This window comes from Schistocerca nitens, chromosome 3 (genome assembly GCF_023898315.1).
Source record: "Schistocerca nitens isolate TAMUIC-IGC-003100 chromosome 3, iqSchNite1.1, whole genome shotgun sequence".
Taxonomy (NCBI): domain Eukaryota; kingdom Metazoa; phylum Arthropoda; class Insecta; order Orthoptera; family Acrididae; genus Schistocerca; species Schistocerca nitens.
This window is the reverse complement of record NC_064616.1, coordinates 852,183,338-852,202,058: the sequence shown is the minus strand read 5'-3', so window position 1 is coordinate 852,202,058 and position 18,721 is coordinate 852,183,338. Positions and strand designations below refer to the sequence as shown.

At 45.2% G+C, this 18,721-nt stretch overlaps 1 protein-coding gene and 1 pseudogene across 1 annotated transcript in view; one reads left to right on the top strand and one right to left on the bottom strand.

Moving 5' to 3' along the window:
• Positions 1 to 18,721, top strand: part of LOC126249449 (uncharacterized) — a 573,122-nt gene that overhangs the window by 440,766 nt on the left and 113,635 nt on the right. The window contains exon 3 of the mRNA XM_049951102.1: positions 17,142 to 17,394. Coding sequence (XP_049807059.1) covers positions 17,142 to 17,394 — 253 coding nt within the window. The remainder of the gene's footprint in view (positions 1 to 17,141; positions 17,395 to 18,721) is intronic.
• Positions 1,386 to 1,503, bottom strand: LOC126250410 (5S ribosomal RNA; annotated as a pseudogene).

Genomic DNA, 18,721 nt, shown 5'->3' with positions numbered 1-18,721 from the left:
CAGGAGTTTGGTCCTATAAGACCTTACCACAAATTTCCAAAAAAGTGAGGGATACCACACTGTGATAAGGGACCTAAGAGGTTCAAACACAGGACATTCGCCGAGAACCTTGTAACCTTAAGCATAATGCAGACTATATTTCTATGGATTATTCAAGACAGCGTGTAGGAATGGAGGAGTGGCTCTCTTCTGAATAGCAAAAGCATCTCCACTAAATCTTTAGTTCTATTTGGGCACTCAGGGGAATGGCAGGTAGAAGATTCCCTATAACTGAAGCAATGAGGAGTGGCAGTCTTATGAAGAGCCCTGGAGACATCCAGAAAATGACATAACAGTTGGCTAGAATCCTACTTTCTGGCACTGCAGAATTCAGCATTGTATGTGCCACGTGGTAAGATAAATGTAGGGCGTTAACGCCAAACGGATCACCAAGCTGACTGCCTTCCATCTGGTCGAGGCAAAGTGTTTCACAGCATCTACGCCGGCCGGGGTGGCCGAGCGGTTCTAGGCGCTACAGTCTGGAACCGCGCAACCGCTATGGTCGCAGGTTCGAATCCTGCCTCTGGCATGGGTGTGTGTGATGTCCTTAGGTTAGTTAGGTTTAAGTAGTTCTAAGTTCTAGGGGACTGATGACCTCAGATATTAAGTCCCATAGTGCTCAGAGCCATTTGAACAGCATTTACGATCTACTTCCTATCCAAGATATCAGTAATATTAGCTCACTTCAGTATACACAAACTCAACATAATGTTTACCACCTAACACACTATTGTCGATGGCTATATCCCTTTATCTTTTGTTTTATAACATTCTGAGTCAGCGTCACAAATTTAACATTGTACAAAAAGGAGGGAAGGATGATTGTTGTTTAACGTCCCGTTGACAACGAGGTCATTAGTGACTGAACATAAGCTCGGATTAGGGAAGAAGGGAAAGGAAATCGGCCGTGCTCTTTCAAAGGAACCATCCTGTCATTTGGTTTAAGTGATTTAGGAAAATGGCGTAAAACCTAAATCTAGCTGGCCAGAAAGGCCATTGAACAGCCGTCCTTCAGAATGAGAGTCCAGTGTGCTAACAATTGCGGCACCTCGCTAGGTAACATTCTTAACAGTTATAGGATAGATCAAAGTAAGTGGATCCCCCTGGGTTCATATCTTCAAAATTCTAAAACTCTGAACTCCTCCCGAGCAGGCAATGAAGGCCCAACGGTACCGACCGGCTGCCGTGGCATCCTCAACCCATAGGCGTCACTGGATGCGAATAGGGAGGGGCATGTGGTCAGCACACCGCTCTCCCGGACACATGTCAGTTTCCGAGACCGGAGCCGCTACTTCTTTATCAAGTAGCTCCTCAGTTTACCTCACATGTGCTGAGTGCATCCCGCTTGCCAACAGCGCTCGGCAGACCGGATGGTTGCCCATCCAAGTGCTAGCCCAGCCCGTCAGCGCTTAACTTCGGTGATCTGACGGGAACCGGTGTTACCACTGCGACAAGGCCGTTGGAATCTTCAAAATCCACGTCAGAAATGAAATATGCAAGGGACGTTCAATAAGTAACGCAACACGTTTTTTTCTGGAAGCAAGTTGGTTTTATTCAGGGTTCCAATACACCATATTATCCCCCAGTCCTTTGGGTACAAAACCCAATTTTCCAACGTAATCTTCCTTCAGTGCTCCGGCGTTGTACCATTTTACTGCGAAGGCCTGGATGTCCGCATAGTACCACTCCAGTGGTCGATATCGGAGCCAGAGTAACCTCTCCATCATCCACGTACTATTTACCGCAGAGTGCATCCTCCGTTGCTCTATGTGATCTTCTGTTAGGCAGCGAGGAAGCCAGCGCACACCCGACTTTGAGTACCGCAAATGGTGGACGAGTGTGTCAGCACTACCAACAAAGACGTCCAGCTGAGCAGCGAGGTGTTTGTTCAAAAAATGGTTCAAATGGCTCTGAGCACATCTAAGGTCATCAGTCCCCTAGAACTTAGAACTACTTAAACCTAACTAACCTAAGGACATCACACACATCCATGCCCGAGGCAGGATTCGAACCTGCGACCGTAGCGGTCACGCGGCTCCAGACTGTAGCGCCTAGAACCTCTAGGCCACCAAAGCCGGCGAGGTGTTTGTTTGTGATCAGTCGATCTCCTCGAATGGGTTGTGTGTGGCCGGCCGGCAAGCGGGAGATCGGAGTGGTTTGTGCGACCTTCTTGCGATGATGACGGACGCTTCACTCTGTCCACTGGCAGATCTCCCTAGACATTCTGCATGCACCTGTGAATATCTGCATGCACCTGTGAATATCTACGATGCTCTGGTTTTCCGTCGAAAGAAACTCAGTGACAGCTCTCTGCTTGGAACGCAGTAATGTATTCAAGAGTAGCTTCACATATCTGTAAAAATGAAGTACTAACAAAATGTCAGTTTGGTTTCCAGAAAGGTTTTTCAACAGAAAATGCCATATATGCTTTCACCAGTCAAATTTTGAATGATCTGAATAACCCAACACCACCCATTGGGATTTTTTGTGATCTCTCAAAGGCTTTTGATTGTGTAAATCATGAAATTCTGCTAGACAAGCTCAAGTATTGTGGCATGAGTGGGACAGTGCACAAATGATTTAATTCGTACCTAACTGGAAGAGTGCAGAAAGTTGAAATAAGTAGTTCTCATAACATGCAAAGATCAACACATTCCTCAAACTGGGGAACTATCAAGAATGGGGTTCCACAAGGGTCAATCTTTGGTCCTTTGATGTTCTTATTATATATTAATGACTTGCCATTCTATATTCATGAATAGGCAAAGTTAGTTCTCTTTGCTGATGATACAAGTATAATAATCACACCTGACAAACAAGAATTAACTGATGAAATTGTCAATACTGTCTTTCAGAAAATTACTAAGTGGTTCCTTGTGAATGGACTCTCACTGAATTTTGATACGACACAGTACATACAGTTCCGTACAGTGAATGGTATGATGCCATTAATAAATATAGACCTTAATCAGAAGCATATAGCTAAGGTAGAATATTCCAAATTTTTAGGTGTGTCCATTGATAAGAGATTAAATTGGAAGAAACACATTGATGATCTGCTGAAACGTTTGAGTTCAGTTACTTATGCAATAAGGGTCATTGCAAATTTTGGTGATAAACATCTTAGTAAATTAGCTTACTACGCCTATTTTCACTCATTGCTTTCATATGGCATCATATTTTGGGGTAATTCATCACTGAGGAATAAAGTATTTATTGCACAAAAGCGTGTAATCAGAATAATAGCTGGAGTCCACCCAAGATCATCCTGCAGACATTTATTTAAGGATCTAGGGATATTCACAGTAGCTTCTCAGTATATATACTCCCTTATGAAATTTGTTATTAACAACCAAACCCAATTCAAAAGTAATAGCAGTGTGCATAACTACAATACTAGGAAAAAGGATGATCTTCACTATTCAAGATTAAATCTAACTTTGGCACAGAAAGGGGTGAATTATACTGGCACTAAAGTCTTTGGTCACTTACCAAATAGTATCAAAAGTCTGACAGATAACCAACAAGTATTTAAGAAGAAATTAAAAGAATTTTTGAATGACAACTCCTTCTACTCCATAGAGGAATTTTTAGATATAAATTAAGAAAAAAAAATATTAAAAAATAAAACAACATAACAAAATAAAGTTGTTTTATTAACTTAAGTATGTTGTTAAATTAACTTAATTATGTCATGTATTGGAAAATTTGACTCGTTCCACATCATTACGAAATATCGTATTCATGATCCATGGAACTAGTATTAATCTAATCTAATCTAATCTAACGCATCTCCGTTACAGAAGCCATTTTGAAGGCTACGTATAGCGCTGCCACCTATCGGAACTTCATGAAACTATATGGGCTGAAGCGAGAATGTTCCATGTCCCACAACAAATTTCACATGTTTTACATTGAAACTGACCAAGAGAAAAATGTATTACTTTACATATTGAACGGCCCCCGTATAGTATACTGCGATAAGAGGACAACTGTTGATTTAAGTGATTACTGGATTAGTGTGGTGCACTTTTAGAAGTTACGAGCGGTGTGGTGAAAAAATTTGGTTCAAATGGCTTCTGAGCACTCTGGGACTTAACATCTGAGGTCATCAGTCCCCAGAACTTAGAACTACTTACACCAAACTAACCTAAGGACATCACACACATCCATGCCCGAGGCAGGATTCGAACCTGCGACCGTAGCAGTCGCGCGGTTCCGGACTGAAGCGCCTAGAACCGCTCGGCTACCGTTGCTGGCTAAAAAATTTGGAAATTTGTCGTAAGGACTTACGGGACCAAACTGCTGAGGTCATCGGTCCCTAAGCTTACACACTACTTAATCTAACTTAACTTAAGCTAAGGACGACACACACACACACACACACACACACACACACACACACACACATGCCCGAGGGAGGACTCGAACCTCCGACGGGGGGAGCCGCGCGGACAGTGACAAGGCGCCTCAACCGCGTGGCTACCCCGTGCGGCCCTGGTGTGGTGATTATGATGTGCTGTAGAGTAGCTAGATCATCTATTTTTTATGTAGTGATTAGCCATCCAGACGAATAGGTTATGTTTTAGATGTTTCTCTTTAGCCGTCTCCTTGCTTTTATTGTATGTTATAGAAGAAGATTTATGTAATGATTTAACTAACTTAGGTGAATTGTGTGGTGTACTTTAGTAGATTCCACTGAAGTAAGTCATTTATGGAATATTTTTCCATTTATAACTCAGTTCGTCTCTGAGAATGACTCGCGGGGCACTAAACATGCTTTCATAGTGTGCCGCAAAATATATATCATCACAGCCTTCAAATGTACTCTAGAGATGTTCAGTACGTGTTCCTTGGTGACTGGGCGTAAATCAGGCATTCATTTAAGTCCTTCCCACCTAAGTCGCAACATATTATAGCTGGCTCCAGAGGCTACATGTCTTATCCTAGCTGAGTGAATTCACGAGGACATTAGGGAACTGATATAACTCCATCTGGTGAACGTGAAGTCTACGGAATAAGAGTGGAGTACGTCAAATTGGACTGATAATATGTTCAGTAACTGTCCTCACTGATGTTGTACATCGATGTGAAAATACTTTAAAAAACGTATTACTTAAAAAGTCATCGACAGTTTCGAGATACTGTGGCATTGGCCAGTACCGCAAAATGTGAAGGAACATTAACTAGTGATAATCCACTCAAACTAAATAAGAGAAAAAGAAGAATCACTGCAACATCACTTACAAAAAGAAGCACGGAAAACATGAACTTCGACATTCATGTATGTCTACCACAATGAAATAAGTATTTTTGGTGCTTCGATCTACAGAGTTAACATGTCATACAAATTAAACTTTGGTTCTGCGCCTAGTACCAATGTTGCTTATATTCGTGTCGAGTCTGCAGCCGTGTCAGTCATCTCGACGTAACATTTTAGCAGTCCATCTGGTCGCCACTTTCAGGTGAGAATGCTGTTTGCTGAATATCACCTGAAGACGGCGACCAGCTGAACTGCTGAAATATTGTGTCAAGACGGCTTATGATCCGGCGGCAGACCCTACAAGAATGTAATCAATTAATACGTGGAGAAAGTGCACGTAGACACAACAGTAGCAACGCTTTTAACCACAGGAGAATATACCAAGCTGAACTGAGACAATAAATCAAGCCAGGCTAAGTCGCAGCGTACTATACAGGTCAAACCTAAAGATAGCCATTCAGCCCGAATTCATAGCAATAACTCAATAACGTCAAAGGAAGGGTAGATACATCATTGATCCACTATTAACTGACAAACAGCCAGAGCTTCTCTACCCTAAAGCCAAAGAGGGCTCAAGTAATTCTGACCCACTGTAGAATCTGGACCTTTTCAGCCACACACCAAATGCCGTTGTAGAAAGGAAGGAAGGAAGATTGAGAATATTTAGGAATTATGTTACAACCAAAGGAAACCTCCCAAAAATCTTGATCAGGACCGGTGATGGGAACAACTTTCGATTTAATTATGGGACAAACTGTCCTAAACAAAAAATTGAAAGCCTTGTATACGTTTATGTGTATACAGAGTAAAGTCAATAATCAATAAAAGACAGCATATTCACGCCAGTGACTGTAACACTTTCTTTATTTCACGATTCCAATTTCGGCCTTAGGCCATTATCTAGTGAAGCTGAAAAATACAGCCAGGCACACGGGATGTTGCTGAACTACCAACGAACGAAACATTCTGTATTTTTCAGCTTCACTTGATAATGGCCTAAGGCCGAAATTGCAATCGTGAAATAAAGAGTGTTGCAGTCACTGGCGTAAATATGATGTCTTTTATAAAGTTCTACATGACTGTGAATCCCAGATATAAAAAGTTAATCAATGATTAATGTATACGAATGACAACACACCTCGCAACACTTAAAGAAGACGACCGGTTCGGCCTCAGAAACATTGTTCTTAAAAATGGAGACAACTCTGTTGAACACACACCATTTATCAACAATACCGAGAATACCCGAGAGGTCACATTGTATTTTTCGTCCTGAGTACAGCAGAGTGCTCCAGTTTTCAGCCATCCAGAGTATACGAATAACTGCAGCAGTTCCGTTCCTAAGCATAACACGTTACAACGCTGCCCCTCATCGCAAGTCTGTCTCCCCACTTGGTAGGACATCACGTCTGGCGCGTACGTGTCCAAGGAAATAAACCACACCTCAGTATTGTTTCTGATGGAGATAGCGCAGCGCCGAGCATTCGACGAGCGTTCCAGAAATTAACGACTATGTTTCTGGGCAGTTCCTAAAGCTCTCGAGAATGACGCTGGGATCAGTCGAGTCACGGCAGATTCTCCCAAAACACTTTACAGAATTTGCGCAGAAATTTTTAACGACCTGTAATACAAAGGCGAGATGAACATGTATCGAGATTCCTCGCTGTTATTAACACGCTGCTACGCGTGCTCGATAAGCAGGCCGGAGGGTAAGTACACAAGGAAGTTTGTCCGTTATGGCCCTCCCGGGCTCTTAACGAGCACGGGCGCCGAGTGCGTGCGAATCTGCAGGAAGGCACGCCCGTGATCCTGTTTCAGCCGAGCGGGACGGGGAGGCTATAAAAAGCTGGAATTGTGGGCCAGGCAGCGCGATTACGGTTATCCGAAAGAGCCATCTTGATTTAAGCCTTCCGTGCCTCCCATAAACCACTGACGGTGAATTCCGGGGTAGTTCCTTAATTAGGGCCCTGTCGTCCTCCGTTCCTGTTCCCGGAAAAAATTATCAAATAACTTGGTGGGCTAGATCAGATATAGTATGGAAAATAAAACGCTGTTAGCACTTACAGCGTCGCTTTTCTCCTCTGGGCAGCTTCGCTAGGTGTCTGGAAGCACGACGTCCATCACTGGGTGACATGCATAGCTTAAACAGTCTCTCTTCTCCACGCTATACGGCTCATAATTATTCTACTGCCTTAATGAGACTGATTTTGTATCTGAATGTCAGATTATATCTGCGACGCTGTTTACGCAGCTGACAGAGACGGACATAACGTGAGGATTCTCTATTAACTTCCGCGTTAACAGCACCCGGTGACGAAATATCGCTTCACAAAAACACTGAAAACTGTATCTTTCACTTTGTACATAATGGAATTAATATTAGACGGAGGAAGAAAGAAATAAATGACTAACATGTGCTACACCAAAATGTTGGATTTCGAACGACATTACTCATTGTCAAACACACAACTTAATGACACTCGTGATTCCTATATGCCGAAATCCATAAACTGGCAGACGCCTGTCTACAGGATGTAAACGATAACTGTTTACAACGCACTACAGTGGTGCAGAGGAAGTAGAGACAATTTTTTCGTATGGAACATTTGTGGTCTGTCAGATGGGGAACTACATCAAATTGGCCTACAAACAGCACCTAAAATACAGAGTATGCGCGTCTTATAAGACTATCAGTATCCTCTCGCTTTCTTCAAATGGTTCAAATGGCTCTGAGCACTATGGGACTCAACATCTGTGGTCATCAGTCCCCTAGAACTTAGAACTACTTAAACCGAACTAACCTAAGGACATCACACACATCCATGCCCGAGGCAGGATTCGAACTTGCGACCGTAGCGGTTACACGGTTCCAGACTGACGCGCCAAGAACCGCACGGCCACACCGGCCGGCTCGCTTTCTTCGCGCAAGCTATTAGTCCTAGAGAAAAATGAACACGACCTTTTTACACGAAATTTAATCTAGTTCATTTTTGCGCTGAAATACGTTTTCACTAGAAGCGATAGTTTTCGAATTATTCGAGAGAAACCTACAAAAGCGGCCTTCAAACGCAGCCCATCTCCACTCTCACTACACCAGTCAGATTTTCAGTATGTTGCTCATAGCACACTCTACTACCACTGTACAAAAATTGGCGAGTACAAGAATTACTTCCAATATTCGACATTTTATCTTCATTGAACCGGCTTAATCGACTATTTCGTTAACAAAAAAATGTTCAAATGTGTGTGAAATCTTATGAGACTTAACTGCTAAGGTCATCAGTCCCTAAGCTTACACACTACTTAACCTAAATTATCCTAAGGACAAACACACGCACCCATGCCCGAGGGAGGACTTGAACCTCCGCCGGGACCAGCCGCACTGTGCGCGACTGCAGCGCCCAAGACGGCTCGGCTAATCCCGCGCGGCTTTCGTTAACATTATTAATTTAAGCTTTCCCGTGAGAGTAATGGAAGAAAACAGACTTTTGTAGACGTTATACAAAAACTAATTATTTTTACAATTCGATCTAAACTTTTAACCCTTACAAGGACAGTAGAATCGTAATGATGATGATCGTATGGGAGTGATGGTAGTGTGTCCCCACCTGGGAAAGTTCGGCTGCCGAGTTTCAAATCTTTACAGTTGACGCCAAACTGGGCGACTTGCGTGTCGATGATGATGAACTGCTGATAAGGACAACACAACATCCAGTCCCCGAGCGGAGAGAATCTCCGACCCGGCCGGGAATCGAACCCTGGCCCGTTGCGTGGCACTCAGACAGGCTGATCAGTCAGCTAAGGGGGCGGAGATTTTCCTATTAAGATTTAATTGTTAAGTTTATGCTTTGAAAGTTCACAAAATGGTGAGGCAAACTTTACACAAAAGTCAGTTTTACAATTTGTAATAGCCTCATCAATGAAGATAAAAAAAGGTCGAATACGGTAAATATTTCGTGTAGTCGCAAATATTTGTACAGTGGTAAGAACGACTGCTATGAACGATATACCAACAATCCTGAACGGCGGGAGTGACTGGGGTATGGGAGTGCGTTTGAAATTCACTTTCGTACGTTTTCTTGAATAACTCGGAAACCGCGATGTCCAGCAAAAACGAATTTGTGTATAAAACTAGACTACATTAAATTTCCTACAAAAAAGACTTTCATTTTTCTCTAGGATTAGTAGTTAGCGCGAGGAGAGGGACAGAATATTGAAAATCTCGCGTGACGCGCACGCGCCGTAGCTTAGGTGGTTTCTGTACGCCAGTGTGAGGTAGTAACCCGATCTGATAAACCACAAGTGTCCCATACCAAATTGTTCGTCTCGACTTCCTCTACATCACTGTTCTATGTTCTACACAGTCACCTTTTCACCTTCAATAGACGCCAATTATATGGCGAAACCCTATTTACAAAGTTTCAAGAAACAGTATTCGCTGAGGAATACAGAAATATACTGCTGCTCGTTGCGTTCTGCTCCTTAGCGACCACGAAGACATTGTTAGACCAATTACATTGCGCGCAGAGGCATTTAAGCAATAATTCTTCCGCGCTGTGTACGCGTATGGAACTTGAAGAAACCTTAATCCGTGATACAGTAACAAATACCCTGTATCATGCACTTCACAGTAGTTTGGAAGATAATAGATGCAGATTTGGATTAAAAGCAGAATATAGATAAATCTATGTCTATCTGCGCTACCTAAGACACGTGAGCCGCGCGGGATTAGCCGCGCGGTCTCAGGCGCTGCAGTCATAGACTGTGCGGCTGGTCCCGGCGGAGGTTCGAGTCCTCCCTCGGGCATGGCTGTGTGTGTGTGTGTGTGTGTGTGTGTGTGTGTGTGTGTGTGTGTGTGTGTGTGTGTTTGTCCTTAGGATAATTTAGGTTAAGTAGTGTGTAAGCTTAGGGACTGATGACCTTAGCAGTTAAGTCCCATAAGATTTCACACACATTTGCACATTTTTTTAAGACACGTGTTTTCCGGAGAACATAGCCAGTCACATGTCATTGCAAAATAGTCGCTGCGGCCTATGAGCTTAATATGCGCGCTGGTTTTCTGAAGGATATCGTCATCCAAGATATGATACTGCGTGACGAGTGTGACAGAGCACTGAAAGACCTGAGTCGAAGCGTCCTTGCATCGCATATCAGACATGCTCTATGGATGACAAATCGGAGGACCGGGCAAGTCAGTCAAGGATCTGTAGATTCCTCAAAGTGTTTATGGTATGAACTGCGGTGCAGGGTCATACCTTACCTTCCCGGAACACGCCGTTTTGTACCTTGGTCATGAAGGTTATGACATCACCGTTTATTATTCTTACCACTTACTGGCGAGCATTCTGCCACATTCGACAATTACCAAATAAGTCCTGATACCATATCCAATTGCTCCCCACACCATGGTTCCTTGACTTTGAGAGGTATGGGTCTCGACAGCCGCTGCTTCCTGTGACCTTTCACCGTGCCCGCAGCTCTTGGTCGTCCGGTAGCGTTCTCGCTTCCCACGCCCGGGTTCCCGGGTTCGATTCCCGGCGGGGTCAGGGATTTTCTCTGCCTCGTGATGACTGGGTGTTGTGTGATGTCCTTAGGTTAGTTAGGTTTAAGTAGTTCTTAGTTCTAGGGGACTGATGACCATAGATGTTACGTCCCATAGAGCTCAGAGCCATTTGAACCATTTTGAACCTTTCACCGTGTCGTCTATGGACACATTGGCGTCGACCTGCCCGCCACAAACAGAGCTGTGACACATCGCTGAACAGTAAAGAATGCTACTCTAGATCTACAGCATCTCTCTTGTCTGTGGTATGATGTCACCGGTAAAGGACAGATGGAAACTAAAGATCTCAATCCAGCAACCACGAATCTGCTCCCGACGATTCGTGTTGCCAGTGCTTGTAATCTTCTGCCCGCATTATAGCTGTTGTCATCAGTCTAGTCGTCAGCGTAAGTCCAATCCTACCTTCTCGTGATATAGTTCTTCTGGAAGAATCGCTGTTGTGCTGAGTCCATCTTATTACAACTAGTTCTATAGTCGTAACATTGCAGCTACTGTACGAGGCAATACGTGGTTATGATGGTCCTATGTCCCTCATGGCACGGATTCGACCTTCCTCAAAATAGGAAAGAGCCCGATGAGCTGCATGTGCGATTAATCTACATAATCCATAAGCATGGAAATAGCGCATTGCCAGTTTCTAAGCGGTCGAGTAAGGTGTGCATGGTGTAACGCTTTTCACGTTTGTCTGTGTATTCAGACTGTCGAGGTGATAAGAGGGTTCTCTTTTCAAAAGACCATTGAGACCCTTTCGCTACAACGTGAAATTCGTACCTATGACCAAATACTCGTTGCTCAGATGGTTCAACGGAGCCAGTGAAAACACGTAAATAAAATACATCTAATTTAGACACTCTTCTTCTTCTTCTTCTTCAACATATCTCAATCAATGGCTGCAAGTCGCTTCTGTATGTTTCCATTGTCTTCGATTTTGAGTTACGTCGAACCATCGTATTACAGTCGCCAGCTTCACGTCATCAAGCCATATCTTTTGACGTCTTCCAGTGCCTCTCTTGTAGTCCCATGATCTGCTGTGAAAAATTCTACCGGTCCACCTGTTGTGATCTTGCCAAGATATGTATTTGACCCATTGCCACTTCAGGGTGGCAAGTCTCTCTAGAACGTCTGTTACCTTTGTTCTCCTGCTAATGTCCTCTGATAGAATCCTATCCCTGAGGCTCAATCCTAGCATCTATCGCTCCATGGCTCGTTACGAGCGCTGTAGTTTACGAACATTTGCCTTAGAGTCACAGTTTCCCCGCCGTAGGCCGGCAGGGTCCATGTATTACAACCCTAGCCTTGAGAATTTCTGTTCTTTGATTGTTTTCCCTAGATTAATTTTGTGGAGAAGGTAAATGTATCCACCAACAACTTCTGTAGGCTGGTTTCCGACTGTAAGTGGTTGGTTGTTCAGGGTTAGTAGTTCCGTTTTATTTATGCTCATTTCCAATCCAGTATTTGTAGAGGCATCATATTCTTTAGATCTTCCAAGTCTTCACTGGTGACCACAACACCGCCAGCAAAACGCAGGTGATTCAGATATGAGGCATTGATTTTTTATTCCAGCCTGGTGGTTTGAAAATATCTCCCAATGCAAGGGCGAATAGTTTCGTACAGATGGTGTCACTTTGGAGAACTGCTTTGCCGATCTGGATCAAAGTGGTGATAATTTCTTCATCCACTCTGACAGGGTTGCTTGTTCATAAATGTGTTTCAGGAGCTTTATAAACCTTGAGTTTATCCCGGCATTTCCAAGGACGGTTATGACCGCCAAAATCTCCACGGAGTCGAAAAATTGTCTCTACTCTATACAGGCTAGATGAAAGCTCATGATGTACTTGGTTGCTTTCTCAAGAAGACGACGAATAGTCTGGATATAAACCATAGTCGAAAAACCTTTTCCGAAATCTCGTTCGCTGAACGGGTTGATACAAATGCAGCTCTTTTGTGAAGCGGTTTGTTACAATTTTAGTGAGGAGTTTGTAAAATGTGATGACAAACTAACTGCATAGTAGTTCTCCAAGTTTGCCTTACCACTCTTTTTGAAGAGTAATACCACTTACATCTACATGTACATCTACATGGTTACTCTGCAATTCACACTTAAGTGCCTGACAGAGGGTTCATCGAACCAGTTTCATACTACTTCTCTACCATTCCACTCTCGAATGACGCGTGGGAAAAAGGAACACCTAAATCTTTCCGTTCGAGCTCAGATTTTTCTTATTTTATTATGATGATCGTTTCTACCTACGTAGGTGGGTGTCAAATATTTTCGCATTCGGAAGAGAAAGTTGGTGATTGAAATTTCTTAAATACACTCCTGGAAATTGAAATAAGAACACCGTGAATTCATTGTCCCAGGAAGGGGAAACTTTATTGACACATTCCTGGGGTCAGATACATCACATGATCACACTGACAGAACCACAGGCACATAGACACAGGCAACAGAGCATGCACAATGTCGGCACTAGTACAGTGTATATCCACCTTTCGCAGCAATGCAGGCTGCTATTCTCCCATGGAGACGATCGTAGAGATGCTGGATGTAGTCCTGTGGAACGGCTTGCCATGCCATTTCCACCTGGCGCCTCAGTTGGACCAGCGTTCGTGCCGGACGTGCAGACCGCGTGAGACGACGCTTCATCCAGTCCCAAACATGCTCAATGGGGGACAGATCCGGAGGTCTTGCTGGCCAGGGTAGTTGACTTACACCTTCTAGAGCACGTAGGGTGGCACGGGATACATGCGGACGTGCATTGTCCTGTTGGAACAGCAAGTTCCCTTGCCGGTCTAGGAATGGTAGAACGATGGGTTCGATGACGGTTTGGATGTACCGTGCACTATTCAGTGTCCCCTCGACGATCACCAGTGGTGTACGGCCAGTGTAGGAGATCGCTCCCCACACCATGATGCCGGGTGTTGGCCCTGTGTGCCTCGGTCGTATGCAGTCCTGATTGTGGCGCTCACCTGCACGGCGCCAAACACGCATACGACCATCATTGGCACCAAGGCAGAAGCGACTCTCATCGCTGAAGACGACACGTCTCCATTCGTCCCTCCATTCACGCCTGTCGCGACACCACTGGAGGCGGGCTGCACGATGTTGGGGCGTGAGCGGAAGACGGCCTAACGGTGTGCGGGACCGTAGCCCAGCTTCATGGAGACGGTTGCGAATGGTCCTCGCCGATACCCCAGGAGCAACAGTGTCCCTAATTTGCTGGGAAGTGGCGGTGCGGTCCCCTACGGCACTGCGTAGGATCCTACGGTCTTGGCGTGCATCCGTGCGTCGCTGCGGTCCGGTCCCAGGTCGACGGGCACGTGCACCTTCCGCCGACCACTGGCGACAACATCGATGTACTGTGGAGACCTCACGCCCCACGTGTTGAGCAATTCGGCGGTACGTCCACCCGGCCTCCCGCATGCCCACTATACGCCCTCGCTCAAAGTCCGTCAACTGCACATACGGTTCACGTCCACGCTGTCGCGGCATGCTACCAGTGTTAAAGACTGCGATGGAGCTCCGTATGCCACGGCAAACTGGCTGACACTGACGGCGGCGGTGCACAAATGCTGCGCAGCTAGCGCCATTCGACGGCCAACACCGCGGTTCCTGGTGTGTCCGCTGTGCCGTGCGTGTGATCATTGCTTGTACAGCCCCCTCGCAGTGTCCGGAGCAAGTATGGTGGGTCTGACACACCGGTGTCAATGTGTTCTTTTTTCCATTTCCAGGAGTGTAGATTTCGCCGCAAAGAAAGCCGCCTTTGTTTCAGTGCCTGCCACCCCAACTCGCGTATCATATCTGCCACACTCTCTCCCCTACTGCGCGATAACACGAAACGAGCTGCCCTTCTTTGCACTTTTTCGACGTCCTCCGTGAATGCTACCTGGTAAGCATCCCACACAGCGCAGCAATATTCCAGCAGAGGACGGACAAGTGTAGTGTAGGCTGTCTCTTTAGTGGGTTTTTCGCATCTTCTAAGTGTTCTGCCAACAAAGCGCAGTCTTTGTTTCGCCTTCCCCCAATATTATCCATGTGGTCTTTCTAATTTAAGTTGCTCATAATTATAATTCCTAGATATTTAATCGAATTGAAAGCCCTTAGATTTGTGCAATTTATCGTATAGCCAAAATTTATCGGATTTCTTTTGGTACCCATGTGGATGACCTCGCACTTTTCTTTGTTTAGTGCCAATTGGTACTTTTCGCATCATACAGAAATTCTCTCTAGATCATTTTGTAATTGGAATTGATCGTCTGATGATTTTACTAGACGGTAAATTACAGCTTCATCTGCAAACAGTCTCAGAGGGTTGCTCAGATTATCACCTAGAGCATTTATGTAGATCAGGAACAGCAGGGGGCCTATGACACAACCTTGCAGAACGCCAGATATAACTTCTGTTCGACTCGATGATTTACCGTTTATCACTACGAACTGTGACCTCTCTGAGAGGAAATCACGAATCCAGTCACACAACTGAAACGATACTCCATATGCACGCAATTTGATTACTAGTCGCTTTTGAGGAACAGTATCAAAAGCCTTCTGGAAATCTAGGAATATGGAATCGATCTGAGATCCCTTGTCGACAGCACTCATTACTTCATGGGAATAAAGAGCTGGCTGTGTTTCATAAGAACGATATTTTCTGAATCCGTGTTGGTTATGTATCAATAAGTCATTTTGTTGAAGGTGATTCACAATGGTCGAGTAGAGTATATGCTCCAAAATAGTACTGCAAATTGAGGTCAGTGACATGGGTCTGTTTTTCAGTGGGTTAATCCTATTTCCTTTCTTGAATATTGGTGTGACCTGTGCTACTTTCCAGTCTTTAGGAACAAACCTTTCGTCAAGTGAGCGGTTGTATATGATTGCTAACAAGGGAACCTCCCCATCGCACCCCCCTCAGTTTTAGTTATAAGTTGGCACAGTGGACAGGCCTTGAAAAACTAAACACAGATAAATCGAGAAAACAGGAAGAAGTTGTGTGGAACTATGAAAAAAAGCAAAATTTACAAACTGAGTAGTCCATGGACAGGACAGGAAACATCAAGGCTAAAGTGATCTCAGGAGCGCCATGGTCCCGTGGTTAGCGTGAGCAGCTACCGAACGAGAGGTCCTTGGTTCAAGTCTTCCCTCGAGTGAAAAGTTTAATTTTTTATTTTCAGACAATTATTATCTGTCCGTCCGATGCGATCACCACAAGAAAACCTAAATCGGGCAAGGTAGAAGAATCTTTTTACCCATTCGCCAAGTGTACAAGTTAGGTGGGTCGACAACATATTCCTGTCATGTGACGCACATGCCGTCACCAGTGTCGAATAGAATACATCAGACGTGTTTTCCTGTGGAGGAATCGGTTGACCTATGACCTTGCGATCCCATGTTTTCCGTTCCCATTGGAGATGAACGTCCTTTCGTCTACTAATCGCACGGTTTTGCGGTGCGGTCGCAAAACACAGACACTAAACTTATCACAGTGAGCAGAGACGTCAATGAACGAACGGACAGATCATAACTTTGCGAAAATAAAAAAAAGTAAACTTTTCACTCGAGGGAAGACTTGAACCAAGGACTTCTCGTTCTGCAGCTGCTCACGCTAACCACGGGACCACGGCGCTCCTGAGCTCAGATTAGCATTGATGTTGCTTATGTTGCACATGGACAACTCAGTTTGTATATTTTGCTTATTTTTTTCATAGTTCCACACAACTTCTTCCTGTTTTCTCGATTGATCTGTGTTCAGTTTTTCAAGATCTATCCACTGCGCCAACTTATAACTAAATCTGAGGGGGGTGCGATTGGGAGGTTCCCTTGTAAGAAAGGCGCTATTGTGTCTGCATACTCTGGCAGGAACCTGATTGGCATACCATCTGGACGGGAAGACTTGCCTTTCTTAACTGATTTGAGTTGTTTCGCAACACCTACGATACCTACTTTTATATCACTCATGCTAACAGCTGTTCTGAAACTTCCTGGCAGGTTAAAACTGTGTGCCCGACCGAGACTCGAATTCGGGACCTTTGCCTTTCGCGGGCAAGTGCTCTACCATCTGAGCTACCGAAGCACGACTCACGCCCGGTCCTCACAGCTTTCCTTCTGCCAGTATCTCGTCTCCTACGTTCCAAACTATACAGAAGCTCTCCTGCGAACCTTGCAGAACTAGCTGTTCTGGTTTCGAATTCTGGAATATTTTTCCATTTTTCTGAGATTTTTTCACTCATCAATTGCTGGTCAGTCATACATGTGGGTGTGTTCTGTTCGCTCTACAGGCGTGCCGTGATCGGTGGTAGTGCTTTGGAACTGGGCGCCATGTCGGGCCCTGCGGCGCCGGCGGCGTCTACGTCTGCGTCGACGTCGGCGTCGGCGACGGCGGCCATAGAGTTCAGCGTGGACGCGGACGCGGGAATGGTGCCGCAGGGTGCCAAGGACGACCTCAGCATCGTCTACCACCCGTGCAAGCGCTACCGCCGCCCGCCCGCGCGCCGCCACAATCCGCTGCTCGACACCATCAGCTGCATACAGGTACGGCGCTTTTTCTCTCATTCGGCTTACACATTCTGTCGACGTTTTGCAACGTATCCCTAAGTCACATAAGCACACCGAACAAAAAAATTGTCGCCCAGGAGACATCTCGTAAATACCGTGTAACACCCCTCTAGCATTAAGTCGGAACTTCCTCACGTATGCCATGTCCAGCTAAAGCCACTCGCTGATGATTGCATCCGGCAGAGCTACCAAATTGCGTGAAATTCTCTCCTACTTTTCACCCGCTGGTCCAGATAGTCCCAGACACTTTTCTCAGATGGAAATGGAAATGAGCGTTTGGCGTTATTGGCCGGGAGGCTCCTTACGGGGCAGGTCCGGCCGCCTTGGTGCAGGTCTTATTACATTCGACGCCACATTGGGTGACCTGCGCGCCGGATGGGAATGAAATGATGATGAAGACAACCCAACGCTCAGTCCCTGAGCGGAGTATATCCCCGCGCCAGCCGGGAATCGAACCCGGGCCCCTTAGGACGGCAGTCAGTCACGCTGAAAATGGTTCAAATGGCTCTGAGCACTATGGGACTCAACTTCTGAGGTCATCAGTCCCCTAGAACTAACTAATCTAAGGACATCACACACATCCATGCCCGAGGCAGGATTCGAACCTGGGGACTGATGACCATAGATGTTAAGTCCCATAGTGCTAAGAGCCATTTGATTCGAACCTGCGACCGTAGCGGTCTCGCGGTTCCAGACTGCAGCGCCTAGAACCACACCGCCACTTCGGGCGGCCCTTCACGCTGACCATTCATCTATCGGGGCGAACTTTTCTTAGATGAAAACAGGTGATTCAAATGGCCAGTCGAGGTGACAGTGACCTGGATGTTCGTTACACTAACAACGTATTCTTGCAGTCCCATTAACACAACTGTTATCGTCTTAGAAGACAAGAGTATCCGCAACATACTCATTACGAAGACGTAGAAGAATGCTTCGTCACCAAGAATGTTAAAATAAACATCCTGGATCATTTTCATTGTAACCTGAAAGGGTAGGCCCAAAAGTGGTTCAAATGACTCGAAGCACTATGGGACTTAACATATGAGATCATCAGTCCCCTAGACTTAGAACTACTTAAACCTACATAGCCTAAGGACATCACACACATCCACGCCCGAGGCAGGATTCGAACCTGCGACCGTAGCGGTCTCGCGGTTCCAGACTGCAGCGTCTAGAACCACACGGCCACTTCGGCTGGCACACCCTCCATGCATTACTGATTATACACTCCTGGAAATTGAAATAAGAACACCGTGAATTCATTGTCCCAGGAAGGGGAAACTTTATTGACACATTCCTGGAG